This window comes from Pseudorasbora parva, chromosome 24, assembly GCF_024679245.1.
Source record: "Pseudorasbora parva isolate DD20220531a chromosome 24, ASM2467924v1, whole genome shotgun sequence".
Lineage (NCBI taxonomy): Eukaryota > Metazoa > Chordata > Actinopteri > Cypriniformes > Gobionidae > Pseudorasbora > Pseudorasbora parva.
The window spans coordinates 15,918,139-15,935,169 of NC_090195.1; the positions used below are offsets into that span (position 1 = coordinate 15,918,139).

Consider the following 17,031-nt stretch of genomic DNA (forward strand, 5'->3'; position numbering starts at 1 on the left):
TGTATTTATATGTATTTATACAATATATATATATATATATATATATATATATATATATATATATATATATATATATATATATATATATATATATATATATATATATATATATATATATATATATATATATATATATATATATATATATAATGGCCTGATCATACGTGATATAAGTGATCATAATATATATAATTAAATATATATAATTTATCAGTCGGAGCGGGAATTAATGCTAGATTTGTATAAGTGTGTGCGTCTACTCTGCACTGATCAATTTTGGTATGATTTGAAATGTTGCCTTGTGAACCAATCCTAGATGAAAATGTAACGTTGTAACAAATTAAGTCCTTGTTTCGGAAAAAGAGCAAATGATCTACAGGTTTGCTTTGAAAGTTTCTTCGTTTTTGTTAGATTCTTGTCAAGTTCAAGTTGAGTCCTCAAGTTTCTACACAAATCCTTTCCCATTCCCATCTTATTAATTTCATCTGTCAACTCCTCAAGGAGCTCAAAAGGTCATACTTTTGTTCCTCGTGACGAGGCGGAGCCGATTTTGTCGCTCACTGGGAAAGCGCATATTCTTGATTTAAGCTCTCCGCGGGAGGCTACCAGAAACTCAGTTTTTCCCATATCCAGGTGTCTAACAGAGGAATTAGAAGTCATTAGGGATATTATCACTAGTCCTGCCCTCTTTATAAAGAAAAATCAGTAAATGGAGACTTTCTTCCAGCTGAACTGAAGTAAACCCTTGGGAATGACTTGAGTGAAAGTTAACAGGAGATTCTTGTAAAGTTAGGGTCACATGGAAATTTTGCAGTTCAGGTTTCCTCTGATGCTTTCCTTGCCTTTATGATCTGCTGAGCGCTCTCTTAAACTCAGAGGAGGCATTAAATTAAAGCCAGATTGCTCCTGTAATGAGCGGGAGCAGCAGCCGGCTATTGCGTGTAAATTGCATCAAGGGATGCACTCTGAGAAAATTCCTTCGAGGTTTGGGTCAATTTCACTTATGATCAGGCCAATTTGCTGGTGTATAGCATGCTTTAGTTCTTCCCAACATGCATCCCAATTGCTGTGAAAAAGAAAAGGACAATCCAAACAAGTCACAACGCAGAAGCCATGTGACTGTTGTGGTGGGAGGAACAATTTTCCTCTCTGACTGAGCTGAGATCCTGTCAGTGCCATTGACGTCAAGCTGAATCTATAGTGAACCCACTGTGTACCACTGCGGCGTTTATTCTACGGGGACATGACAAGACCTCGCCAAGGCCTTCTGAAATCACATGACTTCAGTGTCTGCCAATTGCCCATCAGATGACGGTGTTTAAATGTGCTGCATTTCTCCTAGATGGATTAGCTGCCTAGGAACGTGTCACTCGTATATACAATATATTCAAACTATCCTGCATAATATAGATCCACAGATGTCAGCCTGAATATGATGGTTTGGGCTACATAGTTTATCCAAATGAATTCAAAATTGTTATATGATCTTTATGAAATATTACTTAATATTCTTTAATATTATTACTATTCAGTATTACACAATATTTATATTACCATATGAAAGCAGTGCAGTATTTTAAATGTTTATCATAATAATTTGTTAAATGTTAATCAAAATTACATTGAATATTCTTTAATATTATTACTATTCAGTATTACTATATTTATATTACCATATGAAAGCAGTGCCGTATCTTAAATGTTTATCATAATCATTTGTTAAATGTAATCAAAATTACATTGAAAATTAAAATTGTGAAATGGTCAGATGTCCATACTTAATAATGTCTTTACTTAATTCAGTAATTAATTTATGCAAGTGGACCAAACGTAAAAAATATATAAATTACTGTTGTCTAATAATTCTAATATTCTGGATTATTATTATTATTATTATTATTGGTAGTAATAATAATAATAATAATTAAAGCTGCAAGCAGCATTTTGCGCGGTTCAAGCATTTAAGGCCTTTAAACAGTTAAGGTCTTTTGCATTTAAGGCCTTTCAGCAGCAAAATAATTAGAGACAGAGACAGACAGACAGACACACATCTGTTTTACATATAGATATTTTAAATAAATTATTAGTAACAAAATGCTTACTCCTAGTCTTGTAGTCAGTTTTACACATTAATCATACCATCTTTTTGGCAGAATTGTCCATACCACTGCGTAAATAAAAATTAATTGATCAAATTTGACAAAATGTAATTGTAAATGTTATAATAGGTGTTTTATAATTTCTAAATATGAATTATAGAACAACAAGTAGGTAGTATGTCAAAATGACTTTTTTTAACCAGCAGGTGGCAGCAGAGAACCACTCATTAGAAATGGCTGTTTATCATTAATGGGCACATTTTCCAAGTGAATGCCCTCAAACATGTTAACTCACATACACATTTTCTTTGCAGATATAGATATTTTAAATAAATGATAGGTAACACGTTGCTTATTCCAAGTGCCTCCAAACTGTCTAATGAATACTTCGACCTCGTCTAACATGGACAAAACGTGTGCTTCATGGTGAGCACGGTAAAAATCTCCCGCGGCCGTGTCTCGTTCCACACAACACTAATACACCTGCTAACTTTGCGATGAACACTCCGACCCCGGGAAACATTGTTCTCGCCACTGACATTGGGCAAAGGACCATCTACACTGGGCAAAGGATTCACCGTTTGTGCTTAGTGTAACATAAGGGTTAGTTTCACTTTCAAAATCACTGTCATCTGATATTCCCCTTCAGAATCAGGGTCCGCGAATGGAAGACCCAACACTTCATTGCGGGTAAGCTTTATTGATGCCATTAGAAAATAATAATAGTAATAGGCTAATAATCGAATGCAAATACTGGCTGACATTGACAATGCTATGATAAAACGGCTCACTCGCACACCAGCTCCGCTTTTGTTCGCACTGATTCAATGTGCTCTTGCTCGAAGATTTTGTGTAGATTCATGATGTTTTTTTGAGTCAGGGATGAAGTATGACATGTCTAGCATCTAGTGGAGGGGAGGGGAGGAAATTTGACATCCTATTTGACAAAATCGGCCGTTTTATTCAGTGCCGCATCTTGTCGAGTCAACTCAACTGTGGCGCCTAGAGGGTTAAAACATATTTTCAGGTGTTATTTTTATTGTCATGTAATATTCTTGTAAAAAACATACATCAAATTAACAAATGAATCGGTAAATATTGACAAAATGTGATTTGCAATTATATGATTTTATAATTTTTATATATGCTTAGTGAGCAGAATGAACCAATGAGTGGTCTTCTGCTGCCCTCTGGTGGCTTTATTGCAATTTTAGGAATAAAGCTTTGGCACATTGAAACCTTTTTACCTGTTATAGAGGCATCTATAGTAGCCTAGAAATCTAGACGCACCCTAGCGGCAGCAAATTTAATCTGACCGCAAGTGTCGTCTAGCAACTCTCAATACTCTTCTGAGCTGTATTCCCCTAACTGTTGCCGGACCAATCACATCGTGTATAGAGTCGGTGGGCGGGGCCATAATGACGACGGCCGAGTTGCGTTTGCGTGCTTCTAGTAAACACAGAAACTGGCGAACGGCGGCGGTCTTTCGAATCAGCTTTGACCGCGACTCTGGAAGACTTGGAGTTAAGCTTTTCTCTGAGAAAAGGACAAAGAACGGCACTGAAGTCATTCTTAAAAAGGGAAGATGTGTTCGGAGTTTTGCTGACAGGATACGGCGAATGTTTAATCAGTCAGCGAGCTCTGCTTCACCTTCGTTGCTCTGGTTGGTTGTAGCGCTATCCTATGGCGTGCAGAGGGAGTTTGAAAGACAACCGTTTATCCCGCCCCTCGGATTGAGCCCCGTCTATGGTGAGTTTCCAGACCAAACATCTTGATGTGGGTCTGGCTTGTCAGGCTACATCTATAGCCCACTCTCCATGAAATGTTGGAGTCATATGTCACATGTACTTACTTCTTTTTGAGAAGATCTAAACATTAATAGAGGAGTTAAAGGCTTTCAGGGACACTTGGTCAAAATCACATATTGCTATGCACCTTTTATAGCCATCCAATAGCAAAAGTTTTTTTTTTTTTTTTTTGATAATTATTGACCTAGATTGTCAGAATGAGCAGATCTAACAAATAATTTGAACATTATAATAGATGGAAAAGACCATTTACAGCCAATACAGGCAATTTACCATAGGAAATGCATTGCTTTAAAGCTTTTTAACAGTTATAGTGCCACCTATTGTCTGATCTCCATAAAACTTTGCATGCTTCTTTGGCATGTTATGTCACATATACCAAACATGTTTCGTGAAGTTTTGAGTTTTTCCTAAGGATTTATAGGCTTTTGAGTGTATTTTGCCACACCTCTTTTGTAAATGAACCTGTTATAGCCATCCAAATGCAAAACTTTTTTTCGATAATTATTGATCTAGAGAGGCCAGAGAATTATCCTAGACTGGTTTGGTTCCAATTGGGCAAAAAAACAGGGACCAGTTTGCAAAAGTAAATTTTTAACATAATCGCAAATATTTAATGAACGATTTGATTGACAGCAATGGTTCTAGAGGCAAAGTTGTCCAGTATTAGAGGATCTATTAAGTGATAGGCATATTTTGTGGAAGGGTGCAACCAAAAGTGGCCGATGCCTTTCAAAGTTTTTACAGCCCTTTAGGATCATGAGTCAAACATGCCCATCAAGTTTCGTTCCTATCGGCCTCCGTTAACCTTGTCTAATAGGTGCTCAAACTTCATTGGCCTATTGCGGCCATGTTTTTTGAGATATGCCAATGTCCTCATAGACATACATAGTACCTTGGACCAAGACACTGCATGCCAAATTTCAGGTTAATCGGACTAGCAGTCGCGTGGTTATTGTTATTTTAAGGTTTTTTTTCACATTATAGCACCACCAAGTGGTCAATCGTCGCGATTTTTTTATTGTGACCTAAATTTGAGCTCATAGACATGTGAAACAAGTTTAGTGAAAATATCTGATTCCGTTCAAAAGTTATAGTCATTTTAGTAAAAGTGGCCCCGGAGACATTGAACATTTTGGTTCCCCTTAGCAACTATCCATCGAAATTTCAAATTTCTTTTGTATTTATTAATAGTCTCTCTCCAAAGAACATTTCTGCAGTGGTTTGGTTCTGATCAGGGAAAAAACCTGGGAGTAGTTCGCAAATGTAGGTTTAAAAAATAAAAATAAAAATCTCAAAATTGGCACGTGAAGGGCGAGCCAATCCGAGGCATGCGTCTGGTCCATCTTGAGCCAAGGATTCCAATGATATAAGGCACTTGAGGCTACGGCCAACGGTCTTGGAGTTATGAGCAGTTTCGCCCCAATAATTAGTACATTTATATAGCGCTTTTCTAGGCACTCAAAGCGCTTTACATAGAAGGGGGAATCTCCTCAACCACCACCAATGTGCAGCATCCACCTGGATTATTGCGACGGCAGCCATATTGTGCCAGAACTACTACTAGTAGTAGTAGTAATAGCTGTCGATGTTGTTGTTATTAACATTCAATATTATATTATTTTATATTATTATACAGAATCAGTACGAGCTGTAAAAATGATCCAAATTATTTATTTAATTAATTAATTGCAGTTATAGTCAAAGTTATTCATTATTATTATTAGTATTAGTATTAGTATTATTCAATATCAGATTTATATAGATAGATATTTTTTTTCCATAATTTTCTTTCATTAAGATATCTGAAATTTATGTAAATGAGTTTTGTTTCCCTGATGAAAGCGATGTACCTAATGTAATTTAATACTTCAATTAAATGTTCTTTAAAAAAAAAGGAAAAAAGAAAAGATTGTGTTTTTCTGAAAGTGAATCAGCAAAAAATCCTGCTGATCTGTTTTAATCTGATTTATCTTGTAGCGTGTTGGTAGAGAGAGCGAGAGAGAGAGCGAGAGAGAGAGAGCGAGAGAGAGAGAGCGAGAGAGAGAGAGCGAGAGAGAGAGAGAGAGAGAGAGAGAGAGAGAGAGAACGAGAGAGAGAGAGAACGAGAGAGAGAGAGAGAGAGAGAGAGAGAACGAGAGAGCGAGAGAGCGAGAGTGTGTGTGTGTGTGTGTGTGTGTGTGTGTGTGTGTGTGTGTGTGTGTGTGTGTGTGTGTGTGTGTGTGTGTGTGTGTGTGTGTGTGTGTGTGTGGGCTGGTAATCCCTACGTTATGGGGACAAAATGTCCCCACAAAGATGCCAATAATCGAAATCCTTGTCCTTGTGGGGACATTTTTAGGTCTCCATGAGAAAAACATCTTATAAGTCATACAGGATGAGTTTTTTTGAGAAAGTAAAAATGCAGAATTTTTCCTGTGATGGGTAGGTTTAGGGGCAGGGGCAATGTAAGGGGATAGTCATAAAGTGATGAAGCTACTGTGAGAATATCAGTGGGTCAAGGTTAAGTAAATATGTTGAAGCAAAAGCAACAGGTGTGTGGATAGTTTTGATGTTTAAGATTTAGACTAAATAATCAAAATGACAAAATATTTACCCCAGGCTTTAACGTCAATGTAATGCAAATTGAAATGTATATTGTAGAACATCATATATTGAGTGAGACATTTGGCCTGAGGAAGAAGGAAAGTGTTTTTTCCACTGGGCGTAGTGGCAGAAAGGCAGTGACATAACCGCAGACAAAGAGTCTCAGTGCTTTTCTTTGCTCATTGTCCTCTGGACGCACATGAATCGGGTGGCAAACAGTCTCTTGATGTCACCCTCCCTGCTTAGGCTATTGTGTTTGTCTCTCTCGGGTAGACATCGGCCAGCCACGCTGAGATGACCCTCGGCTACTACTGTGAGAATGCAGATGGAGCGCTAGTCATTGAATAGTCCAAAGACCGTCCTGTTAGTTATTGTTTTCATACGCCCTCAACCTGGTGTCTATCGTGGAACTGGACGCAGCCTTTGTGGAGCCAGCCAAAGCTGACTAAATTGTTGAATTGAATCCAGCTTTGGGGCTGAGGGGTGGGACATACCCAGTGGTCCACTGTTGGGGTGTCAGTGTCCCTGCAGTGTTGGCACGGGAAGAGCTTTGTGTGCACTGCATACATGGTTGCACTTGTAAATTTATTTTTTGGGTCAGTGGAAAGTGTGGCTCATGTTCAATGGGTCATTTGAGGACTCAACTTGGAAAGTTCAAATGCCATAAGTTGTTTTTCAAGAACTTGAAATGGCCTGTTTTCTTATTACATTTTTATCTAAATATTGGAGGGGACTGCAATCTGTCCCTTAACTTAAATCAAAGTAAAAAAAAAAAAAAAAAAAAGTTACTTTAATTTACCGTCCTCACCCAGACAGAATAGCTCTTTGGGCTTTGCCCGTGAGAGGTGGAATTTGAGTGCAGCGGGTCTGCCCCCGTCAGTCATAGGCCCCTTTCACACAGCAATACCGGTAAAGTACCAGAATTACTTTACCGTTAAAAAACAAATATGCTGTTCACACAAGCAACGTTATGGCTTTTTATCCGTAAGAGACGTTCACACATCGGCAGCAAAATACCTAGAAGTTCTGTGATGTCAGTCATCGAAGTGATCTTTAAATGATTTAGGAGCCAGAAGGTCAGGACCTAATCTGGGAGTGGTCTGTATCTCCCATAGTGAAACACAGAGCAAAGTTATAAAAAGAATGATGGGTTACTTAACGTAGTCCTGGGTTCCTTGATAAGATCCAGAGTGAGATGTTTTACCAACTCTACCCTCCTCGCACAGGATCAGGAATAAATCTCTCCGATATGATTTCGACTGGGGTCGACGTGTCACAGGAGCTTACGTAGCTGGTCACGGCCAAAGCGACTCCTATAGTGAAACACCACTCTGTTATCAAAGAACCCATGATTACGTTAAAGGGTTCGTTTTATTTTTTATACTATTGTCTGAGGTCAACTTATGACATCCGCATGGTTTTTACATTCAAAAACATAAAAATGAATAAGTAATAGATTATTTTCTAGTAACCTGGTATTGAGACTAGCTCTTGGGAGTGCCGCATTGAAGACTTGGAAGTAAACGCCCACTGCTATGATTGGGTAACAGTTTTGCGTATTATAATGAGCTTCGGCTCTCCAGTCATTACACCTGAGGAATTGTTTTGAAAACCTCTAATGTGGAGAAAAGGCAACTGGAATGATTCGCCCACAAGGCTCGCAAAGTGTCTTTATCAAACAAATACAATCATTTATCTCTCATCCACCCGCAATTATTTGGAATTTTTTTTATTACTTGGGCGGCCCAATCGTGGCTATAACTGCAAATTAGGGGTTTAACAATATATCGTTTACCGATGTATCACGATATAAAATGTGGCAGTATCGTTGATGGAAACGGTATGATTCGCGATATAGACTTGTTTTATCCAAGTCTCAACTTGCTGCAATAGGCCTGTTTATAAGGTATAATTCACCCAAACACAAATTTACAAATGTACCACAAATGTAAACTCCGTCATCGTGTACTCACCGTCATGTCGTTTTTGGGTTTCTTTTAACTTCCGATGATTTCTCAATTCATCACCCCTTTAAGTAACCCATCATTTTCATGCTTGATTGTTCAAAATACACTTTATTTTTCACATATTTTACATTATATCAACACCTCTCTTTGCAGTCTGACATTAATGCTCTATTTAGTTCCTGTCTCTATGAAGCCCCATCTTTATTGGATCGGCCGCTTTACATTAGCCGTCTTTACCAAAGATTAATAAATGCTCTAGAAGTATTGTTCATTGTTAGATCATGTTAATGTTAATAAATAAAACAATATAGTAAATTGTAACCAGAAATTATTTTCAAAATAATTTAAGGGTGCACTATGGAGCTTTCCGTCCACTCGAGGGCGCCTATTCAAAACAAATCGTAGTTTGATGATGCAATGTGTGAGCGCAGCATCTTGGGAGATGTGGTCTTCTCATCACAGCCGGTGGAAAATAGGACTCGGGCAGAAATCACGTTCATGCATGCGGTTATTATCGTTACTGTAGTCTAAAGCAGAGCAGGACCGAGTGTTATGGACCTGAGCACAGCTGCTGGAGCGATTGTTAAACAAATACCCGCCTCGCGAATACCGGGACTTTTATTATGACGGGACGGGACACATTCGGCGAGCGCCTGCACAGATCCGCTCTTCCGGTTATGATTTTGAGGTAATGTAGCTCTGTTTATCATATTAGATACATTTAAGTGTGTTCAAAACAATGTTATGACGTTACTCCGTGCGTTCACTTGTTCACACTGCTAAGAGTAAAGCGCTCCTGCCAAATAAAAGCCGAAACCGAGGGTAACGCAGATATGACGCCATTGACAGGCGACTCCCTCAAACGCAATGCTGCAACGTCCCTGTCCTTTGTTAAAATAGCAATTTTCTCACAATTTACAAATAGTTGGAAACTTCTGGGATATTGTAGGTACTCAACTGAACAAAATATATAACACTGGCCTAGTGGTTTTTGGATATTTTACTGCAAAAATACTGCATAGTTCACCTTTAAAAGAAAAAAGAAAAAAATAGAATAGCTTTAACTTTGGTCTTCATTCATTTTAATATTTGGCAAGCATCATAAGACTATATGAAGCTTCACTGTTGTGGAATGAACAAGGTATATCTTGTTTGGCTATTCATTAGCATTAAGCCTGCAGTTTTTTTTGTTTCTCTTATTGATTGCTTGGATTGCATGTAACAAATTGAACAAGACTGGGCCTGACAGCTAAAAAGAAATGGCAGAATTGCTTTGTAATATCATTAGTAAGCCCACACCATGAAATGACTCGTAGAGTTTAGAGCGATGGATTCGGCCGCAGTGCCAACATTACCTCAGCTGTCAATCTCTCCTAGCTGCTCCGTCAACTGGAAAGACTAGCGAATAAACAGGGGATAGAGAAGACTGCTTGTTTTTCCTTCTGTCTCCGATTGCTAAAAAAAATCCATCTAGCAGCCCCATTTTTCTACTGGATATTGACAGTAACATACCTTGTTTATTTGGAACAGGCTATAAGGCAGTCAGATGAAGGTGTTTTGGTGTTTATAGCATCCTTGGATTGATGTTTATTTTAAAAGTGCGTGCGTGCGTGCTTTGCGGTCAGCGAAAGGGGCCGGAGGTGCTTCTTATACGACTGAGCTAATAAAAACTACTATTTCACCTGAAATGCGTAAATATCTGCACAGAACCTGAAGATTTGCCAACTTGTGCAACTAAGCCCATGTTTAAACATTAATCCAGATCTGGAATGGCACCATTGTGAGGCACCACAGTTATTCGGTTAAGCCATGAGGCCCAGTGCATTCTGGACCACATACTATGTGACTGTATACACAGTAAATGCCTTATGGAGGGCTGGTTCAGTCTGCGACCAGCACATGTACTGATTCCTTTGTTTAACGCTGTGTTTACTCCTCTAAAGAAAAGGGTCTCCACAGGTCATTAAAAGTCTAGTTTTATCATAATTTAACGTCATAAAAATGAATGTCTTATGTCTTAAATGTGATGATGAAAGTCAATGGCTTAATGTAATAAACTTCATTAAATAAACGAAATGAAAAAAGCAGCACTGTTGCTTGTTTCTACAGGCTCACAACACTTTCAGAGCAGTTTGCAATCCCTGGAAAGCCCACATTTATGCCTAGCAAATTGCTTTGATCTACTGTAGATGATTTATGACTGTTTGTTTGTGTGTATATCATTCATACCGGCAAATTTTTTATATGACCTCCATATAATGCCTGATACAGCGAGCGTTACTTTGTTTAAAGAGGTAACCGGAGAAACCTCTATACTGAATTTCTTCACTTCCATCATCGCTATCTACTGTTTGAGATTTATTTGCGTACTCATTCAGCACGTCTTCCAGTTTTGTTCAGACCAGTGCGGCGATCAACTAATCGATAATAAGATTGATCATTTTATTTCACACCGTGTATACAGTGTTGCAAAAGTTAAAAGACGCTAATATACTTTCAAACATTTTTAATAATAAGGTAGAATAATAATTTTACTTTAATATTATTAATAATAATTAATATTAATATAATCATGTTTTGGTTGCACTTTATTTTACAGGATGTGTACTTATAGTGTACTTAGTATGTACCTGGGAAACAGGACAATATAAATATCATTTTGATTCATCCCTTTTCTTAAATGTTTTAACAGCTAAAATAACTTGTTTTTATAAAAACTTGTACTATTTGAATTGTAAAGTTGTTTATCTGTTTTTACAGTCATTTAATGGTTTAGGATGTTACCATAAACATTGATCTGCATCCTGCCCCAAAACGATATTGATTGTATTTGTGGAGGTCTTAAAAAAGGTCATAGAAAGCCCTAAATTGGATTTTAAAAACCCTGCAGAAATCAGATTTCGTCCAATTTGTGCAGACTCTGAATCAGTTGGAAAGGATATTGGTTAAATCAGGTTAACTGTCAACCAAGAGTGATTGTCACTCCCTTTTTTTCCTCTCTCCCTTTTCTAGAAAGAGATTCAGGCGATGAGCCAGTGTCACCATCCCAACATTGTGTCATACTACACATCATTTGTGGTGAAGGATGAGCTGTGGTTGGTCATGAAGCTGCTCAGCGGTGGTAAGTCTTGCCCACCTGTTCTTTTTCCTTCAATCCAATCACTTCATTTACATATATTCCATTGGCTACATCGAAGCACTGAAAAAAGCCATTCCAATATTTATTCAACATCCTGTGTACTGACAGGACTTGATTCTGAAGGCAGCATCTGAAGGAGCTATGAAAGAAGTAAAATAACTCATAAATGCATGTTTAAAAAAAAAAAAAAAAAAAAACAGCTCTCTCTTTGTATTGACAAAATTAATACTTATATTTCTATGAATGGGTGCACTTCACCAAAAAACATACACCACGATTAAAAAGTTCTGGGTCGTGGTAAATTTTTACATTTTTTTAAGTAAGTCTTTTATGCTCTCTAAAGCTGCATTGATTTGAATAAAACCGGGGAAATATTATTGCAATTAAAAATAACTTTTGTAAAATAAATTTATTTTAAAATGTCATTTATTCCTGTAATAAAATAATGCTGAATTTTTCAGTCACATGATGATCCTTCAAAACTCATTTCAATATGCTTATTTGGTGCTTATTATCAGTGTTAAAAACAGTTGTGCTGATTAATATTTTTGAGGAAACTCAAAACTCTTTGATAAATAGAGTGTTCAAATGAACTTTTATTTGAAATATAATTTAGTTGTAACCTTATAAATGTTCTCTCTTTGCTGTCACTTTTGATTAATTTAACGCTTCCTTGCTGAATTAAACCATTAAAGGGTTAGTTCACAGAAAAATTAAAATTTTGTCATTAATTCCTCACCCTCATGTCTTTCCAAACCCGTAAGACCTTAGTTTAACTTCGGAACACAAATGAAGGTATTTTTGATGAAATCCGAGAGCTTTCTGACCCTTCCATAGAAAGCAAATTAATTACCGCTTTCAAGGTTTTTTGCGCACAAAAAGTATTCTCAACGCTTTATAAAATTAAGGTTGAACCACTGTAGTTATATGGACTATTTTAACAATGACTTTCCTATCTAAACCTTGAAAGTTGTAATTAAATGGCTTTTTATGGATGGGTCAGAAAGCTCGGATTTCATCAAAAATATCTTAATTTGTTTTCCGAAGATGAACGAAGGTCTTAGGGTTTTGAAACGACATTAGGTTAAGTGATTAATGACAGAATTTTCATTTTCGAGTGAACTAGCCCTTTGATTTCTCTTTAAAAAATATCTTACTGACACCAAACTTTTCAACAGTAGTGTTTATTTGGTCATTCATCTATCAAATACAGTTTGACTCAATAAATTAATGGTTTCTCTTGTTGTAAAAAATACATTTATGCATTTGTGTTTCAGTTTTGAGTGCTATAACCACTGATTGGGATCTCAAATGAGCCGTTAGAATGATAATAGAGTCTGCCAGGCGCTCCCCTGTGGAGTTAATCAGAGGCCGCTGTTGATTACAGCAGATGTGTTATTGCTGCAGAAGCCTGAGACTCGCAGGATGTCTCAGAGCACTATTGCATTTTGACTGTTCTGCACGGATATCTTCTGACAGACTTGTCATTCTGGCTTTTGAGGAATTTCTCATTAGACATATCTTGCACCTTGACACATTAAGTTTGACATAAAATACATTTTCGTATTTTAAAATAGTTTTATTTAGGGCTGCAAGTTATATCGAAATAAAATCAATATTGCGATATGGCTTAGTGCGATTTTCAAATTGCGCAGGGTACGATTTAAACTGGGTGCACGCTGTAAGATTTATAATGATCCATTTATAATAGTCCAATAGCTGCATTTGTGTGTAGAATAGAAATGGTGGCTAGCAAACAAAAACGATCTCTAGCATTAATTTTGTAGTAATTGTCGTAGAAAAAGCCACACTGCAGGACACTGTCAGAATTTCATCAGAGGTAAAATTTGATCGCAACAGTTATTAAATGGCTGTCGGCAAGACTTCCGATTTTGGCCTAGGATTAGAGGAATATTTTAGGATGTGTCAGACGTCCAAATTGTGGCCAGAATCGTACAGTGCAAACCTGGCTTTATTTTCAAAAATATATGCGCCGCTGTTTTCAGAGCGAAGCTTGGCATTTACACATGCAAAGTTTGATACATTTTCAGTGATGCTTCATTATGAAACTGCCAGCACATATTTTTATTTGCTGGTAAAAAAATAAAAACTTGTTTGAAAATAAATAAATTAAGATGTAAATATTTGTATTGTAATTTTACAGTAAATTAAAATAATATAATAATATTACAAATTATTGCTTATTTTGTTTAATAATTTTACTTAATAGTAATATATAATATCAAATCATAACTTCACTCAATAAAGTACTGCATACACTATATTGCTAAAAGTTTTGGGACCCTTTCCTTTACATGCACATGAACATTAATCACATCCCATTCTTAATTTGTAGTTTTTAATATGGAGTTTGGCCCACCCTTTGCCGCTATAACAGCTTCAACTCTGGGAGTGTGTTTATTGATTATTTTGAGCATTCTTCTAGAAGCACTGATGTTGGACGAGAAGGCATGATTTGTCACTCCAGATAACACCTCTCCACTGCTCTAGAGTCCAGTGGCGGCCTGCTTTACACCACTGCATTCGATGCATTGCATTGCATTGCACTGCACTTGGTGATGTAAGGCTTGGGTGCAGCTGCTCGGCCATTCCATGAAGCTCTCTATACACTGTTCTTGAGCTAATCTGAAGGCCACACAAAGTTTGGAGGTCTGTAGCTACTGACTGTAGAAAATTGGAAATTTCTGCACACTGTGCGCCTCAGCATGTGCTTTCCCCACTCTGTTGCTGTTGTTACCAATTGCTTTCCCTTTGTTATAATACTACTAACAGTTGACTGTGGAATATTTAGTATTGAGGAAATTTCAAGAATGGACTTATTGTACAGGTGGCAACCTATCACGCTACCACACTTGAATTCACTGAGCTCCTGAGAGTGACCCATTCTTTCACAAATGTTGTAGAAGCGTCGGCAGGACTAGGTGCTTGATTTTATACAACTGTGGCCATAGAAGTGATTGGAACACTTGAATTCAATGATTTGGAGGGGTGTCCGAATACTTTTGGCAATATAGTTTATATGTGGCCTATGATTTTTTTTTTTTTTTTTTTTTAACTCTTCACTTTATGCTTACTGAAATAAGTTTGAGTTGGTTCTTGTAAAAAAAGTATGATCACCCAGTTTTCCCTAAATTGTTCAGCTTTTGGTGGTGGTGGTGGGGGGGGGGAGGTAGTGATATATATATATATATATATATATATATATATATATATATATATATATATATATATATATATATATATATATATATATATATATATATATATATATATATATATATATATATATATATATATATATATATATATAAACACTCACTGAAGAATAATACAAAAAATTTCCAAATATAGATATTAATGCCATCGGGTGGAAATTCCTGTTTCTTTTTATATTGCAGAAAAACAGAATATTGCAATGTCAGTTTTTTCCCAATATCTTGTAGCCCTGGATTTATTTCAGAGTTTTAAATAGCACAATTCACTTCTCGATTGCATTGCATCTTTAAGCTCCAGTAGTGCTCCTGTCTTTCCAAACCCCATTGTGTAAAGCTAGTGCTGAGAGTTTGATGATATGTTTCAAGCCAGCGTGTAATGCTCTGTCCCAGACGCAGCCAAGAACTGGACAGGGAGATTATAGTCTGGCTCGTGCTGACACTGACAGCCATGGGACGCGGCCTTTCTTCCCCCGGTGCAGAGCTGAAATCACTCTGTCTGGATAATCGCTGTTCATTTTACGCCTGTCGACAGCTGTCGTGCCCTCCTCCTTCTGCTTCTGCTAGCTGAGGATGCCCAGGTGGCGCACTGCCCGTTTTAAATGTGAAGGTAGGACACAACAGGTATCACAGCTGGACTCCCGATGTTGTGCCTGGTAAATAGCAGTGGGCTTCATCTTTAATAATGGCTCAGGCAGGAAGCTAGTAAACACTCACCTAAAGTATTATTAGGAACACCATACTAATACTGTGTCTGACACCCTTTCGCCTTCAGAACTGCCTTAATTCTACATGACATTGATTCAACAAGGTGCTGAAAGCATTCTTTAGAAATGTTGGCCCATATTGATAGGATAGCATCTTGCAGTTGATGGAGATTTGTGGGATGCACATCCAGGGCACGAAGCTCCCGTTCCACCACATCCCAAAGATGCTCTATTGGGTTGAGATCCGGTGACTGTGGGGGCCATTTTAGTACAGTGAACTCATTGTCATGTTCAACAAACCAATTTGAAATGATTCAAGCCTTGTGAAATGGTGCATTATCCTCCTTGAAGTAGCCATCAGAGGATGGGTACATGGTGGTCATAAAGGGATGGACATGGTCAGAAACAATGCTCAGGTAGGCCGTGGCATTTAAACGATGCCCAATTGGCACGAAAACTTCCCCCACACCGTTACACCACCACCACCAGCCTGCACAGTGGTAACAAGGCATGATGGATCCATGTTCTCATTCTGTTTACACAAAATTCTGACTCTACCATCGGAATGTCTCAACAGAAATCAAGAATCATCAGACCAGTCTTCAACTGTCCAATTTTGGTGAGCTTGTGCAAATTGTAGCCTCTTTTTCCTATTTGTAGTGGAGATAAGTGGTACCCGGTGGGGTCTTCTGCTGCTGTAGCCCATCCACCTCACGGTTGTGTGTGTTGTGGCTTCACAAATGCTGCATACCTTAGTTGTAACAAGTGGTTATTTCAGTCAAAGTTGCTCTTCTATCAGCTTGAATCAATCGGCTCATTCTCCTCTGACCTCTAGCATCAACAAGGCATTTTCGCCGACAGGACTGCCGCATACTGGATGTTTTTCCTTTTTCACATCCTTTATTGTAAACCCTAGAAATGGTTGTGCGTGAAAATCCCAGTAACTGAGCAGATTATGAAATAATCAGACCGGCCCGTCTGGCAACAACAACCATACCACGCTCAAAATTGCATGACTTACCTTTCTTTCCTATTCTGACATTCAGTTTGGAGTTCAGGAGATTGTGTTGACCAGGACCACACCCCTAAATGCATTGAATCAACTGCTATGTGATTGGTTGATTAGATAATTGCATTAATGAGAAACTGAACAGGTATTCCTAATAATCCTTTAGGTGAGTGTAGACTGAACAGATACTGCTGTGTTTTACTGTGTAAAAAATTGTAGGGGCCTTAAAGGCATAGTTAAGCTAAAAATGAAACTGTGCATCATTAACTCACCCTAATGTCATTGCAAACTGATTTGCTGAAATATTTTTGTCTGTACAATAAAAGGCAATGGGGTCCAATCAGCTCCTATTGACTTCCATTTTATGGACAAAACAGTTCCTCAAAATATCTTCTTTGATTTTTTTAGCACATAAAATTAAGTCAAACTATTTTGGAATAACATGAGATTGAGTAAATGGTAAAAATTGTAAATTTTTTGAATGAA

General features: G+C 37.5%; 1 protein-coding gene across 2 annotated transcripts in view; it reads left to right on the forward strand.

Annotated features, from left to right (window-relative positions):
• The window catches only part of oxsr1b (oxidative stress responsive kinase 1b), an 82,339-nt gene that overhangs the window by 34,597 nt on the left and 30,711 nt on the right, over positions 1-17,031 (forward strand). For both annotated transcript variants that reach the window (XM_067435604.1, XM_067435605.1), the window contains exon 3: positions 11,470-11,578. In XM_067435604.1, the coding sequence (XP_067291705.1) occupies positions 11,470-11,578 (109 nt within the window). The remainder of the gene's footprint in view (positions 1-11,469; positions 11,579-17,031) is intronic.